Source organism: Marmota flaviventris, chromosome 3, assembly GCF_047511675.1.
Source record: "Marmota flaviventris isolate mMarFla1 chromosome 3, mMarFla1.hap1, whole genome shotgun sequence".
Classification (NCBI taxonomy): domain Eukaryota; kingdom Metazoa; phylum Chordata; class Mammalia; order Rodentia; family Sciuridae; genus Marmota; species Marmota flaviventris.
In genome coordinates, this window is record NC_092500.1 from 90850536 (window position 1) to 90874585 (window position 24050).

Below are 24050 nucleotides of genomic sequence, written 5' to 3' on the forward strand. Positions count from 1 at the left end.
TGACTTATATTCTAACTCTATATAAACTAATTTCACTTTAAAAGAAAACATAAAATCTCCTGATTTCTACAGAGCCTTATTTATCAACAACACATCTATTATTCAAGTACAAACAGTCAATTCTTCACTTGTGCTATCTGCCTAGAAGATATGTGGTCTGTTTTTGATGCAGGAAAAGAAACATATGATAGTACTATCAGTTTCATTATCATCAACAAGTAGGCCTCAGAAAAAAACCTATAATGGTTGCTTTGTGAGTTAGTTTAATTTACTTAAGAAACTCTAGCTTATTACTCTTTTGCAAGGAAGCAAGAATATCCATGTTTTCGAAAATTTTACTACCACATAGGACAGAATACATTATAGACTCATGATTGAAACATAGCCTTGGGGCCTATGCAGCTATTTTATTTTTACAACTGATTCAGTGAAAGGTCCTGAGAAAGTAACTGACTTCCTAAACTGTCCTTTACTCATAATATGGCAGAGCAGACCATCAGATGGTTTTGTGTCAACATTACCAACCAAAACCATGTTTTGTTGGGCAATGCATGTTCTCTCTTAAAACTTAACAACAACAAAAAGAACAAAACCATATATTTTTGGGGGAGGGGGCACCATGCAATGGTTTATAAAACAGATACAACTTTAATTTGCTTTACTTCTGCATACACATTTTTGGCACTGAAATTTCTTTGCCCCCTTTCATACCTCCTTTGTACCAATTCTTTAGCCAACAAGTTTTTTTCTATTATTTTAAATGAAAACACTTATTTTTATTTTATAAATTGATTAGAAAGGCTACACAAACCCTTTTGGGTAGTGCAGGCCTATAATCCCAACTTCTTGGGAGGCTGAGATAGGAGAATGGTAAATTCCAGGCCAGTCTTGCCTTGGCTGGGATTACAGGGATTACTGGGATTAGAGGCTTGCTTGGTGTATGGCTCAGTATGTAGAACTTTTCAAACTGCTTCTTTTACTTAACAATATACATTTAAGATTCATTTATGCAATTTGTATCTTGATGGTCTTTTTTTAAAGAATAGAAAAATAGTATGGATATACCAGTCTCCTGAAAGGATATCTCAGCTACTTACAGTTTGGGTCATTATGAATATGGCTTCTATAAACATGCATGTGCAGGTTTATGTGTGAGTATGTTTTCAACTCAGTAGACGCTCAGTAGTATGATAATAATCCCAAGGTTAAGACTATGTTTTGCTTTGTAAGAAACTGCCAAACTGACCTCCATTTTTTTATTCTCACCAACAATCAATGGGAGCTCTTGTTGCTCTACAACTTACTTTGCCAATTATTGGTACTGTTAGTTTTGGGGTTGTAGCCACCCTAATAGGTGTGTAGTGGTATCTCTTATTTTACATGCAATTTCCAAGTGACAAAGTTGTTGAGTATCATTTCATACCCTTATTTTAATTGAGTGGTCTTCTTGCTATTGAGTATAGATTTTTTAAATGAAAGAATTAAGCTTGTTGTCCAGATTCACACAGTTTGCTAGAGAATAGGGCTTTTTTGGTGGTGCTAAGGATTGTTTGCATGTCAATTTTTCTAGGTTCATTAGCACTGCATCTGGGAACCAATACCTTCTTAAGTCTTCAGCTTTCTTTCTTTTTAAAAGCAGCTCCAAAAATTGAATTCACCCAGCTGGGTAGTTAAAAGGTTATAGTAAAAGGTAAGAGCAGCAGGTAGCAGCAGTAGATCTGGATATAGTGATCCTTAGACAAAAGCCATCCAGGTAGTGAACTTCTTAGTCAGTCTAGGCTCTGCCCTTACAAAAAAATTAACCACCATAAGAACCACATTAGTTTAGGAAACCTTTAAGCATTACCTTTATATTAAGATGTGACCAATGTTCTTCTCTTAGCTTTTTATTTTTTTCCCAAAGGCAGCTGTAATGAAAAACCATAGGAAGTCTACCTGTTTTCTGCAAAAGTTTTGTAAATTGTTTATTATGCCACACAGTGGTATAATAAATAAAAACCCACATGAAAATTTCTATTCAAGGATAAATGATCTCCATGTTTCCTCTTTCTGACAGTATAACAACTTATATTTCCCTTTTATATTGGGAAGCAGAGCTAAAACTAAATTTCAATTACAGCAATGCTGATGATTTTCTTGTTTAGCAAGTTTACATTTAATTTCTTGAGTTGTGAACATCTCTATATTTTATTATATATTTCGTTAAGTTTTCTGGAAAGAAAACCAATATAAGCAAATGTAATTTGTACCCATTTCAATTTTCTAGTATATCATTTATAAATTTAGGTTTTATTGTTAAATTATAATTTTACCTTTTAATGTACAAATTTAGTCAGAAAACCAAAATCTAGCACTTCTTGGAGCTATTAATAGCATACTAATCATGTAAGCAGTTACTGAGAGCCTATTACATCTTTATATTGATTAGAACAGATTTCTTCAAACCAGATGAATAATTTGAGATTTCTTAATAACTGATAAAGGGCTCAAAGAGTAGGAATGGGGCATTTAAATTGCTTATTTTACGACACATTCTCAGAAGAGTATGAATATATTGTTTCAAATACCAAAAACCCCCCACAAACTTTTAAATTAAAAAAAAAAGTAAACTGAAGTGGGAAGTGGTAAGGGTGTTATTATCTAAACTATTTATATGCAACCTAGACATACATATTCACACAATATGCCAAAATCTTAGCTGTTAACATGTCAGAGGCCACATTTTCTTGGCCATTCATGCATGCTAGAGAGCACTAAACACTCAAATAGTTATTCAGTGTATGGAATCTGTTATAGCTTCTGTGCTATTTATAACTCAAAACACATTTTTATATTTCACAGTAAAACATCTTTTGGCTAATTTAAACAAGGTTATATTAATAGGGAAAGTCCAAGTATTGCAACAGAAAAAAAAGTTTTTAATAAGCAAAAAAATTTTAGGAAAAAAAAAGGCAAAGAAATGTGTTTGCTTTCAAATGAAAGCATTTACCCATGCAGATTGATTCGATTAATAATTCCCTTCCTCCTTTAGGTGGACTTTTAACACCATCTGGCATGCAACCCTTTCATTCTCTCTTAACAGTTTTGTCACTCCCCTTAAGCCACCTACCTAATATCACTACCATTCCCCAAGTAAATAGTTGTTGCCCTATGGCTCAAATCTTAATTAACTATGCCCATTCTTTTATTTTTCCCCTTTCAGTCTTCAGAAGATAAGGTCCCCACTATATTATTGATCTCTTTTTTTTCCCACTTTCCCTAGGACCTTATTCTAACAAATTGATTCTTTTCTTTCTTCCATCTTCAACTTGTTCTTTCCACTGGCTCCTACTTAACAGCTGAAAAACACGTTTTAATCATTTGTATTCTTTGATACATGTTGTCTCTGCATATCTCTTTTTCTTTGGCCCCCAAACAAGTCCAAAACTAGTTGTTTGCACTTTTTCCCTCCTTTCTTGCTTGCTGAGTGAAGATCACTTAAGTCTTCCTAAAAAAAGTCAAAGGATACTTTTAATCCTCATCTCACAGGACTGAGATGTAGTATTTAAAATTAACATTCCTCTCTTCTGATTTTCCTAATCTCAGCCCTCTGATTCTCTCATGCTAACCATTTCTGCTAGGTCTCCTCCTCTGCCTGTGAGCTATACATTAGTTTCCCTAAAGGTTCTGGTTCATACAAGGTCTTGCAAAGTTGTCCAGGCTGTCCCTGGACTTGAGATCCTTCTGATTCAGCCTCCCGCATAGCTGAGATTTACATTTGTGCCACTGTACTACATACTCCATCCTTCAGTGATTTAATTCATTCCTTATTAAGTAACTCCTGCTATCATTCAATAACAGTACTGATGTTTTAATTAAACTCATATATTCTAATCTGTTGCCCTGATTTTTTTTTCTACATGGCCATATATTCCATTTTTTGCTTTTCTCTATAAAAGAAATATCCTAGTAATATTTCAAACTAAAATATTTCTAGATAAACCTGTTTCTTGCTTGAATTTCTAATTTTCAATAAATTAAAATGCTGGAGAGTAGTTCTTCCTCTAAAATTTGTAGTTCCCCACCCTAGTTTAACAAATTGTAAGAGTCTGCCTCCTTAACTTTTTTTGCTTCTACCTTCTCTCCATTTTTGCTACCATAATTTAAAATCCTTTTCCCACTTTCAATTGTACCATTTCAAACATGAAAGAATCCATTCTCAATCTCTCCCCCCATTAATTTATCCTCTATGCTGATGCACATTTATTTTTCCAATACACAAAATTTTCCTGTTCTGTTCTCCTACTTAAAAATGACCCACCAAGGGCTGGGGATATAGGCTTACTTGGTAGAGTACTTGCGTAGCATGCACAAGGCCCTAGGTTCAATCCTCAGCACCACATCCACACAACACACAAAAGACCCACCAAAGCCTACAGGATTGTGTATGTTCCTTGGTATGGCACACAATGTGATCTGCCTTTTTTGTCTGCCCTTTCTCCCTGCCTCCAGGCACCTAACTCCCAAGTGTCTAGCAGCACTAACATACTTCTTCCCTAAAGACCTAAAAGCTTTGGGTCTTGCTATTCACTCCGCCTAGAGTGCCACCCATCCATGCTTTTTTTTTGCTTAGAAATTCGTATTCACTTTTCAAGACCCAATACAGAGATCATCAGCTCTGGGTAGCCATCCACACTTTCAGATCCTTGGGCAGAAGAAGTTGCTATTCGTCTATTCCACTTTACGTAGTGCACATATGTCTCTCTCAATGTACTCAGTGCCTGCTGCAGAGAAATCAGTCACCATCTTTGGAGACTGTATTAGCTTCCCATTACTATAATAAATATCTGAGATGATAAACTTAAAAAATGAAAGTTTTATGTAGCTCACAGTTTGGAAGGTTTCAGTCCATGATTGCTGGGGCAGGGGGGTGCCCTTTGCTTCCAGCCTCTGGTGAAGGTGTTGTATGGAATGGCAGAGAGCACATGACAAAGCAGAATTGCTCATCTCATGAGCCAGGAACTAAAAGGGAAGGCATAAAGACTGGGGTCCCACAATCCCCTTTTGAGAACATGCTTCTAATGCCCTAAGAATATCCGACAGGGACATGGGTCCTAAAGGTTCATAGTACCTCATTGTATGGAAATTATATATTTTGCACAATCCTAATTATGAAAGTTACCAAGGTTATGGTAATTTTTTAAGCAAGAGTAGTCATAGGAAACTAATACAACTCTGTTAAATAAAATTTATAGAAGGCCATGGGTTTGGACTGAGTTCTTGTATCAGGCCAACAGAACAAATAAAAATGAGTTTTTCATGCTTAAGTTCCAACCTACCTTGTTTCTCTGCCCTTCCAAGAAATCAGCAATTGGGTGAATGGTCAAATCCCTAAAAAGGTCAGTTTTAACTAGCATGATAAAGAAGTCCCATCTGCTTTAACTTTGAAACGACCTAACTGTGCTTTTTTTTTTTTTTCTGTTTCTGCTTCCTTCATCCCTTTCTGTCTAAAAAGACAACTCTTCACTCATGGGAAAACTCATTTTATTTTAAAGAATGAGGTGCTGCTTCTTTTTACAAATAAAAGCCAATCATGATCTGTAAGCTAATTTTGTCTTTGACGTTACCCATTGATTTAAAATAATGGAAACTTACTCTTACAGATCTGGAGGCCAGAAATCAGTTTCACTGTGTAGAAATCAAGGTGCTGGAAGTAATCCCAAAAACTTTACAGGAGAATCAGTTCCTTGCCTATTCCAGCTTCTGGTGGCCCCATTATCACTGTATCTCTGCCCCTGGAGTTACACTGTTTTCTCTAAAATGAGTCTGAAATCTCTGCCTACCTCCCTCACCCTACAAGGACATCTGTGACTACTACACTTGCTGTGGCCACCCCTTACCTCCAACCCAAGACTCAGGAAAACCTCTTCTCAAGGTCCTTAATTGAAGTGCATCTAGAAAGGGTTTGTCAGATAAACCTTCACAGGTCTAGGAATTAGGATATTCAGTTCACACCCTGGGAAATATAATGCAGGTTGGGGGGTAAGGGGTGTGGTGTATGTCTTATATAAGACTAAAAATATGTCAAGGGGAAACTCTGATATATATGTGTGTGTATATGTGTGTGTGTGTGTATGTGTGTGTGTGTGTGTGTGTATATATATATATATATACACACACACATCCCCACAATCTGTTTTAGGCATAAAAACTGTCCCTATAGCATTTTTCTACAATCCCCAACCTGACATTATACTTGGGTATTGTAAAAACTCACCAATTATTACCTTATCAAGATTGTACTGCTTCTTTACTATTAAGAACAGTTTATTTAGAAGAAAAGACTGTCTAATTCAAATTTGATATAACAAAACCATAGTAAGAAACTAAACAACCCATTATTTCTTTCCCGTGTACTTAAAAATATGTAAATCTAACATTAAAGGTAGAATTAGATATTTATTATTAATTTTTAACTTTTTAATCCGACCTTATTTTTTATCTTTACTTTTTATTACTCAGGTTTATGACACCTGAGTAAATACAGGTTATATGAAACTGAAAATGTTTAGAGTGAACAAGTGAACGGAACCAACATATGTGGTGTATTATTCTGTATTCCATTGCTGTAACAAAATACCCAAGCTTGGGAAAGGTAAAGAGAAAAGAGATTTATTCTGCTTGGAGTTTTCAAATGTTTACAGTCCAAGATCAAGCATCCCATGTGTTTGGCTTCTAAGGATGGCATCATAGTAGTGGAAGCATGTGTAGAAGAGATTACAGGAATCCAGAGAGACTCAGGGGATAGATTTTTTTTTTTTTTAAACAAAAACTCATTTTTGCAGGAACTAACCAGAGTCCCACAAGAACCACATTACTCCCTTCTGAGTGTGGAGAACCCCCTGCAAATGACTTAACCACTATCTACTGGTCTTACCTCTTAAATGTTCCACCACCTCAGCACCCACCACACTGGGACCAAATGTCCAGCACATGAAACTTCAAACATTTAAACCCTTAGATAGGTTTAAATAAGTATGTGATTTATTAAAAAGAATCTTATGTGACAATTGCTAGCAAGAATCTAAATGTTTGGGTCTAGGATTCGTGTGAAGAAATATAAAAATGAACTCAACAAACCAAAGTCCCAAATATCATTTGTCCCTAAGAATAATAAATGCAAAAGAATATTTGATAGAAAGTTTCTGATTAAAAACCACATAAAAATGAACCACTAAGCCAGGAGCTACAATCAATAGAAGTTGAAAACTTAATATGGGGTTAGGTAAATCTAGAGTATCATCAAACAAAACCTTGAGGAGATACTACCATAGGATGCCAAGCCCAGTGGCCCTGATCCACCCCAGCAGGCCTGGTCCACCCCTCCATCCCAGGGACAGACACCCGCCACAGCCTAGCCTCTGGCGCATGACCCCACCTTTTGACCAGCAGATTATCATGGGAGGTCAAGCCCAGTGGCCCAGATCCACCCACACCAACTTGCACAGAACCCAGGTCCAGGATGCAGTAGCATTCATTGAGGGACACCAGCAGGGTCTGGAAGCCCAACATCATGGTGAGGTACAGACAATCTGCACAGGTATTACAAGAATATAGGGAAGAAACTGTAACATCTCAGATCCACACTGAAACAAAAGAAGACACGTAAGACACTATGAAAAAACTAGGGAAGAAAGTGCCCCAAACAAACCAGGACACTATAATAACAGAACCCATGGACAGTGAAGTTGATGGAATGTCAGAGAAGGAGTCCAGAAGGTTCGTAAGTAAAATGATCTGTGAATTAATGAATGGCCTGCCTAAATCAGCAAATACAGGCAAAAACTGATCACTCCAACAATGAGATAAGAGAGCAAATACAGGTAGCAAAACATTACTTCAAGAGAGAGATAGAGACTCTGAAACAAACAAACAACAACAACAACAAAACAGAAATCCTTGAAATGAAGGATACAATAAATCAAATAAAAAACTCAACTAGATCACTTGGAAGAAAAAACATCAGATAATGAAGACAAAGTATGCAATCTGGAAAATAAAGTTGATTACATAGTGAAGATAGTAAGAAACCATTAATGGAACATCCAAGAATTATGGGACAGCATGAAAAGACCAAACCTAAGAATTATTGGGATAGAGGAAGACACAGAGTTTCAAACCAAAGAAATGCACAATCTCCTCAATGAGATAATAAAAAAAATTTTCCCAAGCATGGAAAACAAATTGGAAAGCCAAATACAAGAGGTTTACAGGATACCAAATGTAGAAAATTACAACAGATCTACACCAAGGCACATTATAATGAAAATGTCTAGCATACAGAATAAGGATAGAATCTTAAAAGCCCCGAGAGAGAAATCAGATCACATAATAGAGGGAGACCAATTTCTAATTCAGCAGATTTTTCAACCCAGACCCTCAAAGCAAGATCTGAAAGAAAATGGATGCCAACCAAGAATCTTATATCCAGCAAAATTAACCTTTAGATTTGATGAGGAAATAACAACCTTCCATGAAAAACAAAAGTTAAAAGAATTTATAACTAGAAAGCCTGCACTACAGAACATCCTCAGGAAAATATTGAAAGAAGACGAAATGAAAAACAATGATGAAAATCAGCAGAGGGAGGGATTACACTAAAGAAAAATCTAATCAGAGGAGAAACCAAGGCACATTAAATACCAAAAATAAACAAAAATGGCTGCAAATACAAATCATGTCTCAATAATAACTCTGAATATTAATGGCCTAAGCTCACCAAACAAAAGACAGACTAGAAGATTGGATCCAAAATAAAAGACCCAACAATATGCTGCCTCCAAAACACTCATCTCATAGGAAAAGACATCCACAGACTGAAGGTGAAGGGTTGGGAAAAATACCACATGCATGGACTGCGGAAGCAAGCAGGGATTTCCAACCTCATATCAAATAGACTTCAAACTAAAGTCAATCAAAAAGGATAAACATACTGCTTAAGGGAATTATACACCAACAAGGCTTAACAATTATAAATATATATGCCCCAAACAATGGAGCATCTGTATTCATCAAACAAACTCCTCTGAAGTTCAAGAGTCAAATGACCTCAACACAATAATTTTGGGTGATGTTAACACACCACTTTCCTCACTAAATAGAACTTCCAAACAAAAGCTGAACAAAAACACTAGAGAACTCAATAACACAATAACTTAGACTTAACTGACATATATAGAGCATTTCATCCTTCAATGAGAGAATACCCTTTCTTCACAGCAGCACATGGCTCCTTCTCTAAAATAGACCATATACTATGCTACAAAGCAACTCTTAGCAGATATAAAAAAAAGTAGAGGTACTACCACCCTTCATTCTATCAGACCATAATGGAATGAAATTAGAAATCAAATAAGAAATAAAATCCAACACCTGGAAACTAAATAATATGCTACTGAATGAACAATGGGTTGCAGAAGACATCAAGGAGGAGATTTAAAAAATTTTAGAGGTGAATGAGAACACAGATACAACATTTTGAAATCTCTGGGACACTATGAAAGCAGCTCTAAGAGGAAAGTTCATGGCATGGAGTTCATTCCTTAAAAGAAGAAAAAGTCAACAAATAAATAACATTACATCTCAAAGCCCTAGAAAAACACCAAAAGCAAAAGAAGAAAGGAAATAAAATAAGAGCTGAAATCAATGAAATTGAAACAAAAGAAACAATTGAAAGTTGGTTCTTAAATAAATAAAATTGACAGACCCTTATCCATGCTAACGAAGAGAAGGAGAAAAATCAAATCACTAACATACATGATGAAAAAGAAAATATCACAACAGACATTATAGAAATACTGAAGATAATTAGAAATTGTTTTGAAAACTTGTACTCAAATAAAATAGAAAATAATGAAGGCATCAACAAATTTCCAGAGTCATATAATTTGCCCAAATTGAATCAGGATGACATACACAATTTAAACAGATCAATTTCAAGTGACAAAATAGAAGACGCCATCAAAAGTCTACCAACCAAAAAAAGCCCAGGTCCAGATGGATACATAGGCGACTTCTACAAGACCTCTAAAGAAGAACTAATACCACTACTCTCCAATTTATTTCAGGAAATAGAAAAAGAGGCAGCACTTCCAAACTCATTCTATGAGGCCAATATCACCTTGATTCCAAAACCAGGCAAAAACACATTAAAAAAACCGAAAACAAACAAACAAACAAAAACTTCAGACCAGTATCTCTAATGAACATAGATGCCAAAATTCTCAATAAAATTCTGGCAAATCGAATACAAAAACATATCAAAAAGATAGTACACCACGATCAAGTGGGATTCATCCCAGGGATTCCAACAAACTCCTCTGAAGTTCAAGAGTCAAATGACCTCAACACAATAATTTTGGGTGATGTTAACACACTACTTTCCTCACTAAATAGAACTTCCAAACAAAAGCTGAACAAAAACACTAGAGAACTCAATAACACAATCAATAACTTAGACTTAACTGACATATATAGAGCATTTCATCCTTCAATGAGAGAATACCCTTTCTTCACAGCAGCACATGGCTGCTTTCAACATAGGGAAATCAATAAATGTAATTCATCACATCAATAGACTTAAAGATAAGAATCATATGATCATCTCAATAGATGCAAAAGGAGCATTTGACAAAATACAGCACCCCTTTATGTTCAAAACATTAGAAAAATTAGGGATAACAGAATAATATCTCAACATCATAAAGGCTATCTATGATAAGCCTCAGGCCAACATCATTCTAAATGGAGAAAAACTGAAGGTATTCCTTCTAAAAATTGGAACAAGACACGGATGCCCTCTTTCACCACTTGTATTTAACGTAGTTCTTGAAACACTGGCCAGAGCAATTAGACAGATGAAAGAAATTAAAGGGATACACACAGGAAAAGAAGAACTCAAATTGGCACTATTTGCTGATGATATGATTCTACACCAAGAAGACCCTAAAAGTTCCACCAGAAAACTTTTAGAATTAGTAAATGAATTCAGCCAAGTAGCAGGATATAAAATCAACACCCATAAATCAAAGGCATTTCTGTATATCAGCAACAAATCCTCAGAAAGGGAAACGAGGAAAACTACCCCATTTACAATAGCCTCAAAAAAAAAAAAAAAACAAACAAACAAACAAACAAACAAAAAAACTTGGGAATCAACTTAACGAAAGAGGTGAAAGGTCTATATCATGAAAATTACAGAACCCTAAAGAAGAAATCAAAGAAGACATTAGAAGATGGAAAGATCTACCTTGCTCTTGGATAGGCAGAATTAATATTATCAAAATGACCATACTTCCAAAAGCACTATACAGATTTAATGCAATTCCAATCAAAATTCCAATGACATTCCTCATAGAAATAGAAAAAGCAATCATGAAATTCATCTGGAAAAATAAGAGACCCACAATAGCTAAAGCAATCCTTAGCAGGAAGAGTGAAGCCACATGGCATCACTGTACTAGATCTTAAACTATACTACAGAGCAAGAGTAACAGAAACAGCATGGTATCGACACCAAAACAGACTGGTAGACCAATGGAACAGAATAGAGGATACAGAGACTAACCCACAAAATTACAATTATCTTATATTAGACGTAGGTGCCTAGAACCTGCATTGGAGAAAAGATAACCTCTTCAACAGATGGTGCTGGGAAAATTGGAAATCCATATGCAACAAAATGAAATTAAACCCCTATCTCTCACCATGCACAAAACTCAACTCAATATAGAACAAGGACTTAGGAATAAAACCAGAGACCCTGCATCTAATAGAAGAAAAAGTAGGCCCTAATCTCCATCATGTGGGATTAGGCCCCAACTTCCTTAATAAGACTCCTTTGGCGCAAGAATTAAAATCAAGAATCAATAAATGGGATGGACTCAAACTAAAAAGTTTCTCAGGAAAAGAAACAATCACAGTGAGGTTGTTTACAAGACATCAGTTGAAATGTTTTCCAAAAGCCAATCCATGGCATGAATCTGAAAGCTGATATTTAAGTGTTATTCTAGCAAGTTCATCCAAATTTTCAGTGGACTTTAAAGTTCAGTGTTCTTGGGCATAAGTAATTATAAAATTTTACCACAGTTAAAAGAATTATTTACAGAAAAGTTCCCTATTAGTTATCAGTTAATTAATGGAGGTTAAATAATAGTGTCTAATAATTTTAACACGTTTCTTAAACAATAATTGTAAAAAAAGGGTCTGAACAGGGTGAAGATGTTGCTCAGTAGTAGAGTACAATCCCCAGGATAACACATACACATTGAGGTTTTGTTTTTAAAGAACAACAATCTTTACAAAAGGAGAGAACAAAGAAAAAAATACAAAATTCTTAGGTAGTTTTAGTCATTGGTATGGACTGAGAATCATGCAAAGAACAACCTTCTTAGACTTAGTGAATACCAGGCCCCATTGGGTTCCTACTAGTTTTAAGAGTTTAAAATCACTAAATGTGATTTTATTTAACATTACTTTTTACAACAATACAAACAAATCTGAGCTATTTCTTTAATCAAAATCTTCATTACTTTGTCTATCATGTCGTACACCAATTAGAACATTCAGTTTCTATAGAGTTGGGCTTTAAACATTTTATCATGTAAACACTCTGTTCTTTTTTCTAAAAAACAATATTGTAATTTAAAAAACACCAAGTATATTACTATATATAAATCAGTACTATTCTGAGAGACTGGTATTTCAAATAGGACCAGTAATTTCTTTTTAAAACTTTAATACAGAAAACATATAACTAGAAAATAAGGTAACAAACGTTTATTGAATATATACTTTGAAACTAACTCCATGCTAAGTTCTTTATATAAAACTTGAGTCTCACAAATATAAAAAGAAAATGTTTGGTGTTTGTTTTTTTTTTTTTTTTTTTTTAAGAGTGGAAAAAGGAAAAAAAAAAAAAGAATAGAGACATGAAGATAATTACTTGAAGTCACAAATGGCAAAAGTTAGATTAGAACCCAGATTAAAACTACCACTCCCTTCTTTTTCACCATAAATTGTGTTTTTAAAATTAATTTGTTTCCCCACAGGAGTAATTGCAGAATAACTTTAAGAAAATGAGTGGGCACTTGTGAGAAGTATCAAAATCTTTAGTTGGTCACTATTTTATCCTGAACCCTTCACATTTTATTCATTGCTTATTCTCCTAGCCTAGGGTACACTTCTACTGTTTTTAAGAAATGCAATTTTAGCTTGCATCTCTATTGCTATTGACTAATCTACTAATCATGCTTTTAAAATATCCCATTACCTCCCAACTCTAAGATCACAAGATGAATAATAAAAACAACCTGCAATTCTTCCTTTATCCCAATATTTCAAATGAGTTCATATTTAGAATTATTAATGTTTGACAAATGTTTATGACCATGTGGTATAGCTTTTTCTTTCCATATTCCAGAAAGCATTAAGTTCCAGAATAAAGCACTGAAGAGGATGTTAAAAGTCAAATTCTGCTATTGACAAGCTGTTATAGCTTGTTATTCTCCAAACTTACTTGAGCACAGATCCCATGTTCATGTAGCACCACTAAACAAATTTTTAAGCTCTAATGAGCTTCACAAAGTTAAGGGAATAAATGTTCCTTAATTGACAGATGCTAAGTTAAGTAGGTGAGTAAATGAACTTAATAATTTGGAGATGGACAAAGTATATTGCTCAATCTTTAAAAACCTGCTATTGTTGCCATCAGTATTCTTCCCATGTTTCTCCTTTCATTTTTCTCAGTATTTCTCCATGCTTTTTATGAAATAGATCTTCTATTGATTGCTTATTTATCTTTGAATAAAGGCCTACAAATGGGACTAAAAACATAAAAGAAAATAAAGTACAAGAATTTTGTCATGAAAATTTCATGATCATCTAGTTTAAAGGAAATATGGAAAAAAACATAAAACCACATTTGTCACTTTTTAGTTACATAATATACATGGAATATGTGTTTCTGATAAATTAGCTTCAAAGAGCACAGAGTACTGACATATTTTGCATGTTTAAAATATTTTTAAGTAAAAAAGAAAACAGTTAACAGAATTTATAAAGACAATACTTGTTAGTTTTTTACTAATAGTAGCTGTTTGTGAATGAGTTACAGTGCTCAAGAATCTTTGCCACAGTCCATAAAATAATCCTGTTACTTTAGAAACCTTAAAGGAACTTTCTAGTGCCATTGTAAAGTATTATGCTAAAAATAAGTGGAAACAGGGTATACAGGATACCGAAGGTCACACAAGTGAGTCAATAAAAAGTGGGAATAGACTTCCTGAGTATTGTCACACAGTCTTCATCTCTAACTGCTAAACCTCCGTTTTTGTGAATATATAAGCTTAAGTATACACCCACCTCCTTCACATGTGCCAATCCTGGAAAATGGCATAGTGGGGGTAGTTTGTAAAAATAAAGATATTTCAGGAAAGCATCAGATAATTGCCTGAAATTTGAAGGTACTAAGTTTTTAGCATTCTCTTCCTATTCTTCTTACTTTCCCCCTCATTGTTTTTCTAAAATTCACTGAAGTACCTTCTACACCTCACATTTCTATGTGCTAAAAAAACATGCATGTTCCCCAAGGAAATAAATATGGTAATTTTATGCTTTCCTCTCTAAACCTTCAAAAATACAACACTTATCTCAAGTATGATGATACAATTTGGTTGCCAAGTTTATCTGTAATAAATACATAATCAAAATCATGTCCATTAGAAAACAATAAGATAGATTTCAAAAAGTACACGGTATTTATTATGAGATATGATGGAAAAATGCAAAAATACCCCTTCTTTAACTTCATGGTAAAACAAAAATATTTGGGGAAAAAATAAAATAATTAAATAAAATTATCCTCCTACCAATCACCATAACATGAGCCCACAGAATAAAAGCACAAAACAGTAAAATTATTATTGTGCTTCAAACACTTATATAGCTAAACCAATAACTAAAAATAGAACATGGAATACTGTTCCATCTTGTATATTTTACGAAGTGCTGTTGATATCCCTTTAATTAGTTTAAATAAACAATTTCATTACAAAGCAAACTTTCATTTCTGAACTACCTATTTAATAATACATATCACTGTAACATATCTTCTCATTTTCTTTAAATTATTGATCCTTAAATAGATCTTACCTATTACTTTAGTAGATAAAGCATAGAAATGTATAGGCAAAAATGATAATTTCCTTAAAATGCAATAACAAAAATGCTAAACTGTCTAAACCAACAAATTCTGAAGTCTCTCGGTGCACAATTCTGTGAGCATTATTCAGCATAAGTGAGCAAATGAAACTAGTGAACGTGCAGAAGTATCATTATAACAATTTATGAATTTGTCATCTTAGAAATATACTGGAAATATTTCTAAAGAATAAGATTTAGATTGAAGAAGCAATTTTATTCCAAATTCAGCTATGTTACATGCTACAAACAAAGTTTTAGCTTGGTACAAAACAAGCAGCAGATATAAGTAAAGACACAGCCCTGCTAGGAATAAACAAAATAAAATAAAACAGCTAATTAACTCACCAAATGGCCTTTTGCTGAAAACCTGTATTCTCTCTATCTCAAGCTTCTGGTTTCCAAAGACCAATCACATGCTTTCTAACAGAATAATGACAAAAGGGCACATCATGATCTCTTTCCTGCTCTTCCCACTAAAGAAAACTGAAACACACTGCAATCTCCTCTTAAGATAAATTCTTCATATGAGCATGCTCAGTATCTAATTTAAATGACTTGGTGTTTTATCTCAGCATGTGATGACCTACTTCAAAACAAACTCAAGAGAGCTGCAAATTCAATCGAAGATCATTAACTGTAATAAACTAAATGGAACCACCAAATGATAATTGATTTGTTTTTAATTTCATGATTTTTGTGGTTCATTTAACTTGATGTGATTGAAAATGATTACTTCTGCACTTTTATTAAAACAACTCCTTAGGTTTCTATATTCAGTTAACTATGTCAACATTAAATATGAACTGAAATTTAAAAAAATCCAGAATGCGAACCAAAAATGTAAATATGACCACTGATAAATTAAGCAAACTGTAAGATATCCATATTTCGCTTTTGTATCTCTTATTCTGTCCTCTTGACTATTCTCCAAATAAAATCGTCTGAAAACTATGTAATAGTATTTATTTCTCCTCTGGAAAGATTAGCAAACTGAAATGTGTCTTTTATTAAAAATGTTTACTATTTTCAAACTACAGTAATAATAGTATTTTTCTCATCTATAGATAATACAACCGCAGTCCTCACCCAAATACTGATAAACCTATAAAATAGGACCTTTAAAATATTTTGTGCATTGTAAAAAACAAGTTTTGCCAAAATGTTACAAAACCAATCCCCAAATATGCATATATATATATGTTTATACCATAAAATAAATATTTTGCCTGATTTGCTGAATAAACTGCTACAAAGACCATGTAGTTTTGGATGATAGAAATATGGTCAAGAAGCTTATCCTTTGTTCTATCTCAATCTTCCATAAACAGAGACTTAGAACAGCCCCACCAAAACCAACCAGACAGCTCTATCATATCCACTTCCCATTTTCATCTTGCACAGACAGGCAAAAAAAAAGGGAAGTGTTCAAGCCACTGACAGTGGAGATGAAACCATCTTTAAGTGGGCATGTATGCTAATTAGTGTTGTTCCTTCTTCAGAACCCTTCTTGGTCACAATAACTAAAATGTTAAATCACAAAGAAAATGTATGGAACCACATCTAACTCCTACATCTTCTTAGGAGGTAGAAAGTGTGAAATTAAAAGAAAACTATGAACACACCATCTTCTTTAGCATTCTTATTGACAATGATATAACTGCAAGATCTGTGGGTACTATATGCTACATTCCAAAAGCCCAAGAAAAGAAACAGCAAAGAATAAAAGCAAATACCAAGAGTCACACAACTTATTAAGAAGCACCAATTGTATGTTTTTTTTTTGTACTAGTATTACACATGTGTCAGTGTAAGAATTCTATAAAAAGAATAAGTTACCTGTATTACTCAAGGAAAGTTCTATGATTCCTGAATGAGAAGAGTTCTTAAAAAAACACTAATTGTGATCTATAAATTTTTATTAAGAACATGATATGGTGCAAGACAACACATAGTGAAAATATAAATGAGTGCCATTATCAAAGTGTGTTCAACTAGTAGAGACAATGAGGCAAGAATATGTATTATAGCAAAAGATAAGGGGCTTTAGTATTTACAAAGCATTCTTATGAGGAAATTAGTAAAGGTTTTGTGTGGAGGGTATACTTTATGCAATGCTTAGATGAACACTAATGATCTAGACCAGAAGGAGAGGGAAGGAAGAGTTAACACCCAGGTAAGAGGCTGAGCTGGGAGAGTAGAGGATGTAGAAACTGGTGTGGGGACTACAGAACTTGAGGCATTGGTAGTGTGAATACTGTAAAGTGAAGGTGTCAACACTGAGAAGAGAGAAAGGGATAAAATTATTCTGCAGTGAAATGTGAAAGCAGATGGCAAACATTCTAGACCCTGGATAATGGAAGAGTTAGTGGTTTGTGTTGAAAAGCAGAGTAAGTCAATTCTAAGAAAGAGGCAGATACAAAAACAGGTTAAAAGATAACAGGTAAAAGAAATATTAATTACTCTTTTCAAATCCACAATTTGAATTTCTCTATCATTTAATTGCTCTTTAACTTGAATTTCGTCTCTCTGATACATTGAACTCAAGTATTCTGATTTAAACTGAGATCAATGTGCAATCACATGGGCCCTTTTATTTTAATTAGAGGTCCTGTTAATTTTTTTTCAAATCTTTCTATCTTATCACTTATTACTAATTTACTGATCTAACTCCTCTGTACCAGAAAACCTGATGTAATATTTCCCAAAAGCTACCCAATAAGAATGACTAAAAATCCAACCAAAGCTATTAACCTATTCTACGACAACTATGTATCCTTCAACAACTTTACTCATTTCTACTGCATTCAATTACATGTACACCATGAAGATGGGTGGATGTCTCCATGACTTAAACATACTTGGCTTTCATATGATTCCTAAACAGAGAGGGAACAGAAGAAGCAAGCATTAATAGTGAAACTCATACTGCTATTAACTGTGCTTGATTTTGTTTGTTTAACCAACAGACTGGATTTTCTAGAGCAGTTTTAGGTTCACAGTAAAACTGAGCAGAAAATACTCAGATTCCCCACATTCCTCCTTTCCTCACACCTGCATAGTTACTACTGATGAATATACACTGACATATTATCACCTGGATTCTACAGTTTACATTAGGGTTAACTCTGGTATAATGGCGCATGATATGGGTTTAGTCTCATATTGCACCTTGTTGGTTTTCTATTTACCAGAAGGTTACAATACAATCATCTGGGTAGTTGGAGAACACGAGAAAACACACACACACACACACACACACACAAACATACATACTTTCAGGGTCCAGAAATCTTTCATCTGTCTTTCTGGTGTGGGGCCAAACAGGATTCCCTTGTTAAGAGACACTGCTCTGGCGGCTTGTTGGTTCACAGGGTAAGACAAATAAACAATAACTGAAATACAATGTTAGAAAGTTGAGAAGAAAATATGGTAAGAACACAGTAATTTTGTATGGAAGTGAGCCACAGACTACAAATTACTTGAGCAGGGCTGACACTGAACAAGATGTTCAGAAACAAAAAGGAGGATGAACACTTTGATAAGAGAAAACATGAAAGGCTTGTGCATGTACAAATATGCAACAACAAACCCTATCAACATGTATAACACCAATAAAAATGTAGGAAAAAAAGATAAAACATGTGGGCAACGTAGAAAGCTAGGGCAAGTATGTAAGTGTGGGGAAAAACAGTTCTATAGCACTGTCTGAAGGTGAGGAAGACAGCAAAGCATAAACAGGTCAGCAAGGAATATTAATAGTATGAACTTATTTCTGCAAGCATTACAGAGACACTTATTTATTCTAATTTGTTACACATGACAGCAGAATGCATTTTCAATTCATAGTACACATATGGAAGACTATTTTTCATTTCTGTGGTTGTACACAAAGTAGAGTCACACCATGTGTGTATTCATACGTGTACCTAGGGTATGATGTCCATCTCATTCCACCATCTTTCCTTCCCCCATACCCCCTCTCTTCCTCTTCCTCCCCTTTGCCCTATCCAAAGTTCCTCCACTCCTCCCATGTTCCCCCACCATCCCCATTAAGGATCAGCATCCACTTATCACAAAATATTTGGCCTTTGGTTTTAGGGGATTGGCTTACTTCACTTATCATGGTATTCTCTAATTCCATCCATTTACCTGAAAGTGCCATGATTTTATTCTCTTCCAATGCTGAGTAATATTCCATTGTGTATATATAACAGTTTCTTTATCCATTCATCTACTGAAGGGCATCTGGGTTGATTCCACAGTTTAGCTATTGTGAACTGAGCTGCTATAAACATTGATGTGGCTGCATCACTTTAGTATGCTGTTTTTAAGTCCTGTGGGTATAAACCGAGGAGTGAGATAGCTGGGTCAAATGGTGGTTCCATTCCAAGTTTTACAAGGAATCTCCATACTGCTTTCCATTTTGGCTACACCAATTTTCAGTCCCACCAGCAATGTATGAGTGTGCCTTTTCCCCCACATCCTTGCTAACTTATTGTTGCTTGTATTCTGAGTAACTGCCATTCTGACTGGAGTGAGATGAGTAGTTTTGATTTGCATTTCTCTAATTGCTTGAGATGTTGAACATTTTTTCATATATTTACTGATGGATTGCATTGTCATTTTCTGAGAAGTGTTTGTTCAGTTACTTAACCCATTTATTGACTGGGTTATTTGTTTTATGGTGTTAAGTTTTTTGAGTTCTTTATATGTCCTAGAGATTAGTGCTCTGCTATGTGTGTGGTAAAAAGTTGGTCCCATTCTATAGGCTCTCTCTTCACCTCACTAATTATTTCTTTTGCTAGGAAGCTTTTCAGTTTGAATCCATCCCATTTATTGATTCTTGATTTTATTTCTTATGCTATAGGAGTCTTGTTAAGGAAGTCAGGGCCTAACCTGACATGATGATGATCTGGGCCTCTTTTTCTTCTACTAAGTGCAGGGGGATCTCTAGTTTAATACCCAGGTCCTTGATTCACTTTGAGTTGAGTTTTATACAAGGGAGAGATAGGGGCTTAATTTCATTTTGTTGCATATGGATTTACAGTTTTTCCAGCACCATTTGTTAAATAGGCGGTCTTTTCTCTAATATATGTTTTTGGCACCTTTCTCTAGTATGAGATAACTACATTTATGTGGGTTTGTCTCTGTGTCCTCTATTCTGTACCATTGGTCTACAAGTTTATTTTGGTGCCAATACCAGGCCATTTTTGTTACTATTACTCTGTAGTAAAGTTTAAGGTCTGGTATAGTGATGCCACCTGCTTCACTCTTCTTGCTAAAGATTGCTTTGGCTATTCTGGGTCTCTTCTGCCTATCCAAAATAAAGGGAGATCTTTCCATCTTTTAAGGTCTTCTTTAATTTCTTTCTTTAGTGTTCTGCAGTTTTCATTATAGAAATCTTTCACCTCTTTCATTTATTCCCATTTTTTTTTGAGGCTATTGTAAATAGAATACATTTCCTAGTTTCAGAGGATTCGTCACTGATGTACAGAAATGCATTTGATTTATGGGTGTTGATTTTATATCCTGCTACTTTGCTGAATTCATTTATTAGTTCTAGATGTTTTCTGGTGAATGTTTTGGATCCTCTAACTATAGAATCATGTCATCGGTAAATAGTGATAGTTTTAGTTCTTCTTTTCCAATCTCTATCCCTTTAATTTATTTCATCTAATTGCTCAGGCTAGAGTTTCAAGGACTATGTTAAACAGAAGTGGTGAAAGAGGACATCCCTGTCTTGTTCCAGTTTTTAGAGGGAATGCTTTCAATTTTTCTCTATGTGGAATGATGTTGGCCTTGGGCTTAGCATAGATAGCTTTTACAATGTTGTGATATGTTCCTATTATCTGTAGTTTTTCTAGTGTTTTAAACATGTTTGGAAGATCTGTATTTTGTCAAATGCTTTTTCTGCATCTATTGAAATGATCATGAGTCTTATCTTTAAGTCTATTGATGTGATGAAGAAACAATGAAAGAGGTGAAAGACCTCTACGATGAAAACTATAAAACACTAAAAAAAGGAATTAAAAAAGACCTTAGAAGATGAAAAGATCTCTCCCTTGTTCTTGGATAGGCAAAATTAATATTGTCAAAATGACCATACTATCAAAAGCACTATTACATTTATTGATTTTTGTATGTTGAACCAACCTTGCATCCCTGGGATGAACTCCACTTGATCACGGTGCACGAACTTTTTAATATGTTTTTGTAATCGATTTGCCAGAATTTTATTGAGAATTTTTACAACTATGTTCATTAGATACTGGTCTAAAGTTTTCTTTCTTTGATGTGTCTTTGTCTGGTTTTGGACTCAGGGTGATATAGGCCTCATAGAATGAGGTTGGAACTGTTCCCTCTTTTTCTATTTCATGGAATAATTTTGGTGTATTGGTATTAGTTCTTCTTTGAAGGTCTTGTAGAAAACTACGAATCCATCTGGTCCCAGGCTTTTCTTGGTTGGTAGGCTTTTGATGGCAAGATGAGTCTTCTATTTCATTGCTTGAAATTGACCTGTTTAACTTATGTATATTGTCCTGATTCAGTCTGGGTAAATCATATAACTCTAGAAATTTGTCAATGTCTTCAATATTTTCTATTTTATTGAAGTATAAATTTGCAAAATAATTTATACTTATTTTCTGTAGTGTCTGTCATGATATTTCCTTTCTCATCACAGATTTTAGTAACTTGAATTTTCTCTCTCCTTCTCTTCATTAGCATGACTAAGGGTTTATCAATTTTATTTATTTTTTTCAAAGAACCAACATTTTGTTTTGTCAATTTTTCAACTGTTTCTTTGATTTTAATTATTTCCTGTCTTCTTCTACTTTGGTGTTGATTTGTTCTTCTTTTTCTAGGGCTTTGAGATGTAATATTAAATATTTGTTGACTTTTTCTTCTTTTAAGGAATGAACTCCATGCAGCAAATTTTCCTCTTAATACTGCCTTCATAATGTCCCAGATGTTTTGATATATCAGGGTTCTTATTTACCTCTAAGAATTTTTTAATCTCCTCCTTGATGTCTTCTGCAACACATTGTTCATTCAGTAGCATATTATTTAGTCTCCAGGTGTTGGAGTGGATTTAATTTTTATTTTATCATTGATTTCTAATTTCATTCCATTATGATCTGATAGAATACAGGGTAGTATCTCTACTTTTTTGTATTTGCTAAGAGTTGCTTTGTGGCATAATGTACAGTCTATTTTTGAGAAGGATCTATGTGCTGCTGAAAAAAAGTGAATTCACTTCTTATTAATGAAATATTCTATATATGTCTGCTTAGTATAAGTTATTGATTGTATTATTGAGTTCTCTAGTTTCTTTGTTCAGCTTTTGTTTGGAAGGTCTGTGCAGTGGTAAAAGAGGTGTGTTAAAGTTACCCAGTATTACTGTGTTGTGGTCTATTTGACTCTTGAACTTGAGAAGAGTTTGATGAATATAGATGCTCTATTGTTTGGGGCATATATATTTATAATTGTTATGTCTTGTTGATGTATGGTTCCCTTAAGCAGAAATATCCTTCTTTATCCCTTTTGATTAACTTTGGTTTGAAGTCTACTTCATTTCATATGAGGATGGAAACTCCTGCTTGCTTACACAGAGTGGTATGTTTTTCCCCAGCCTTTCACCTTCAGTCTGTGGATGTCTTTTCCTATGAGATGAGTCTCTTGAAAGCAGCATATGTTAGTTCTTTTTTTAAAATTCAATCTGCCAGTCTATGTCTTTTGATTGATTGATGAATTTAGGCCATTAACACTCAGGGTTATTATTGATACATGATTTGTGTTCCTGGTCATTTTTGTTTATTTTTGGTTTTTAACTTGACTTGGTTTCCCTTTGATTGGTTTTTCCTTTAGTGTAATGCCTCCCTTTGCTACTTTTCCTTGTGGTTTTTCATTTCTTCCTCATGGAATGTTTTGCTGAGGATATTCTGTAGTGCAGGCTTTCTAGTTGTAAATTCTTTTAACCTTTGTTTATCATGGAAGGTTGTTATTTCATCATCAAATCTAAAGGTTAATTTTGATGTAAGATTCTTGGTTGACATCCATTTTCTTTCAGTATAAGCTTGGTATATGTTGTTCCATGATATCCTGGCTTTGAGGGTCTGGGTTGAAAAATCTGCTGATACACGAATTGGTCTCCCCTTATATGTGATTTGATTCCTCTCTCTTGTGACCTTTAAGATTCTATCCTTATTCTGTATGCTAGACATTTTCATTATAATGTGACTCGGTGTGGATCTGTTGTGATTTTGTACATTTGGTATCCTGTAAGCCTCTTGTATTTGATTTTTCAATTCATTCTTTAGGGTTGGAAAAGTTTCTGATATTATTTCATTGAATAGATTGTTCATTCCTTGGATTTGTAACTCTATGCCTTCCTCTATCCCAAGAATTCTTAAATTGGTCTTTTCATGTTATCCCATAATTCTTTTTCTTAATATTTATTTTTTAGTTGTAGTTGGATGCAATATCTTTATTTTTATGCAGTGCTGAGGATCAAACCCAGGGCCTCGCATATGCTAGGCGAGTGCTCTACCACTGAGTCACAACCCCAGCCCTAATCCCATAATTCTTGAATGTTCTGCTCATGGTTTCTTACTGTCTTCACTGTGTGGTAAATTTTATTTTCAAAGATTATATATTCTGTCTTCATTGTCTAAGGTTCTGTCTTCCAAGAGATCTAATCTGTTGGTGATGCTTTCTATTGAGTTTTTAATTTGGTTTATTGTTTCTTTCATTTCACGGATTTCTGTCAGTTGCTTTTTTTGAATCTCAGTCTCCTTATTGACGTAATCTTT

At 34.3% G+C, this 24050-nt stretch overlaps 1 protein-coding gene across 7 annotated transcripts in view; it reads right to left on the reverse strand.

Moving 5' to 3' along the window:
• Positions 1-24050, reverse strand: part of Plekha5 (pleckstrin homology domain containing A5) — a 234955-nt gene that overhangs the window by 114664 nt on the left and 96241 nt on the right. The window contains exon 4 of one of the 7 annotated variants that reach the window (XM_071610112.1): positions 1847-1907. The exons of the other annotated variants lie outside the window; for them this stretch is intronic. Within the exon in view, the coding sequence (XP_071466213.1) occupies positions 1847-1907 (61 nt within the window). The remainder of the gene's footprint in view (positions 1-1846; positions 1908-24050) is intronic. 7 annotated transcript variants of the gene reach the window in all.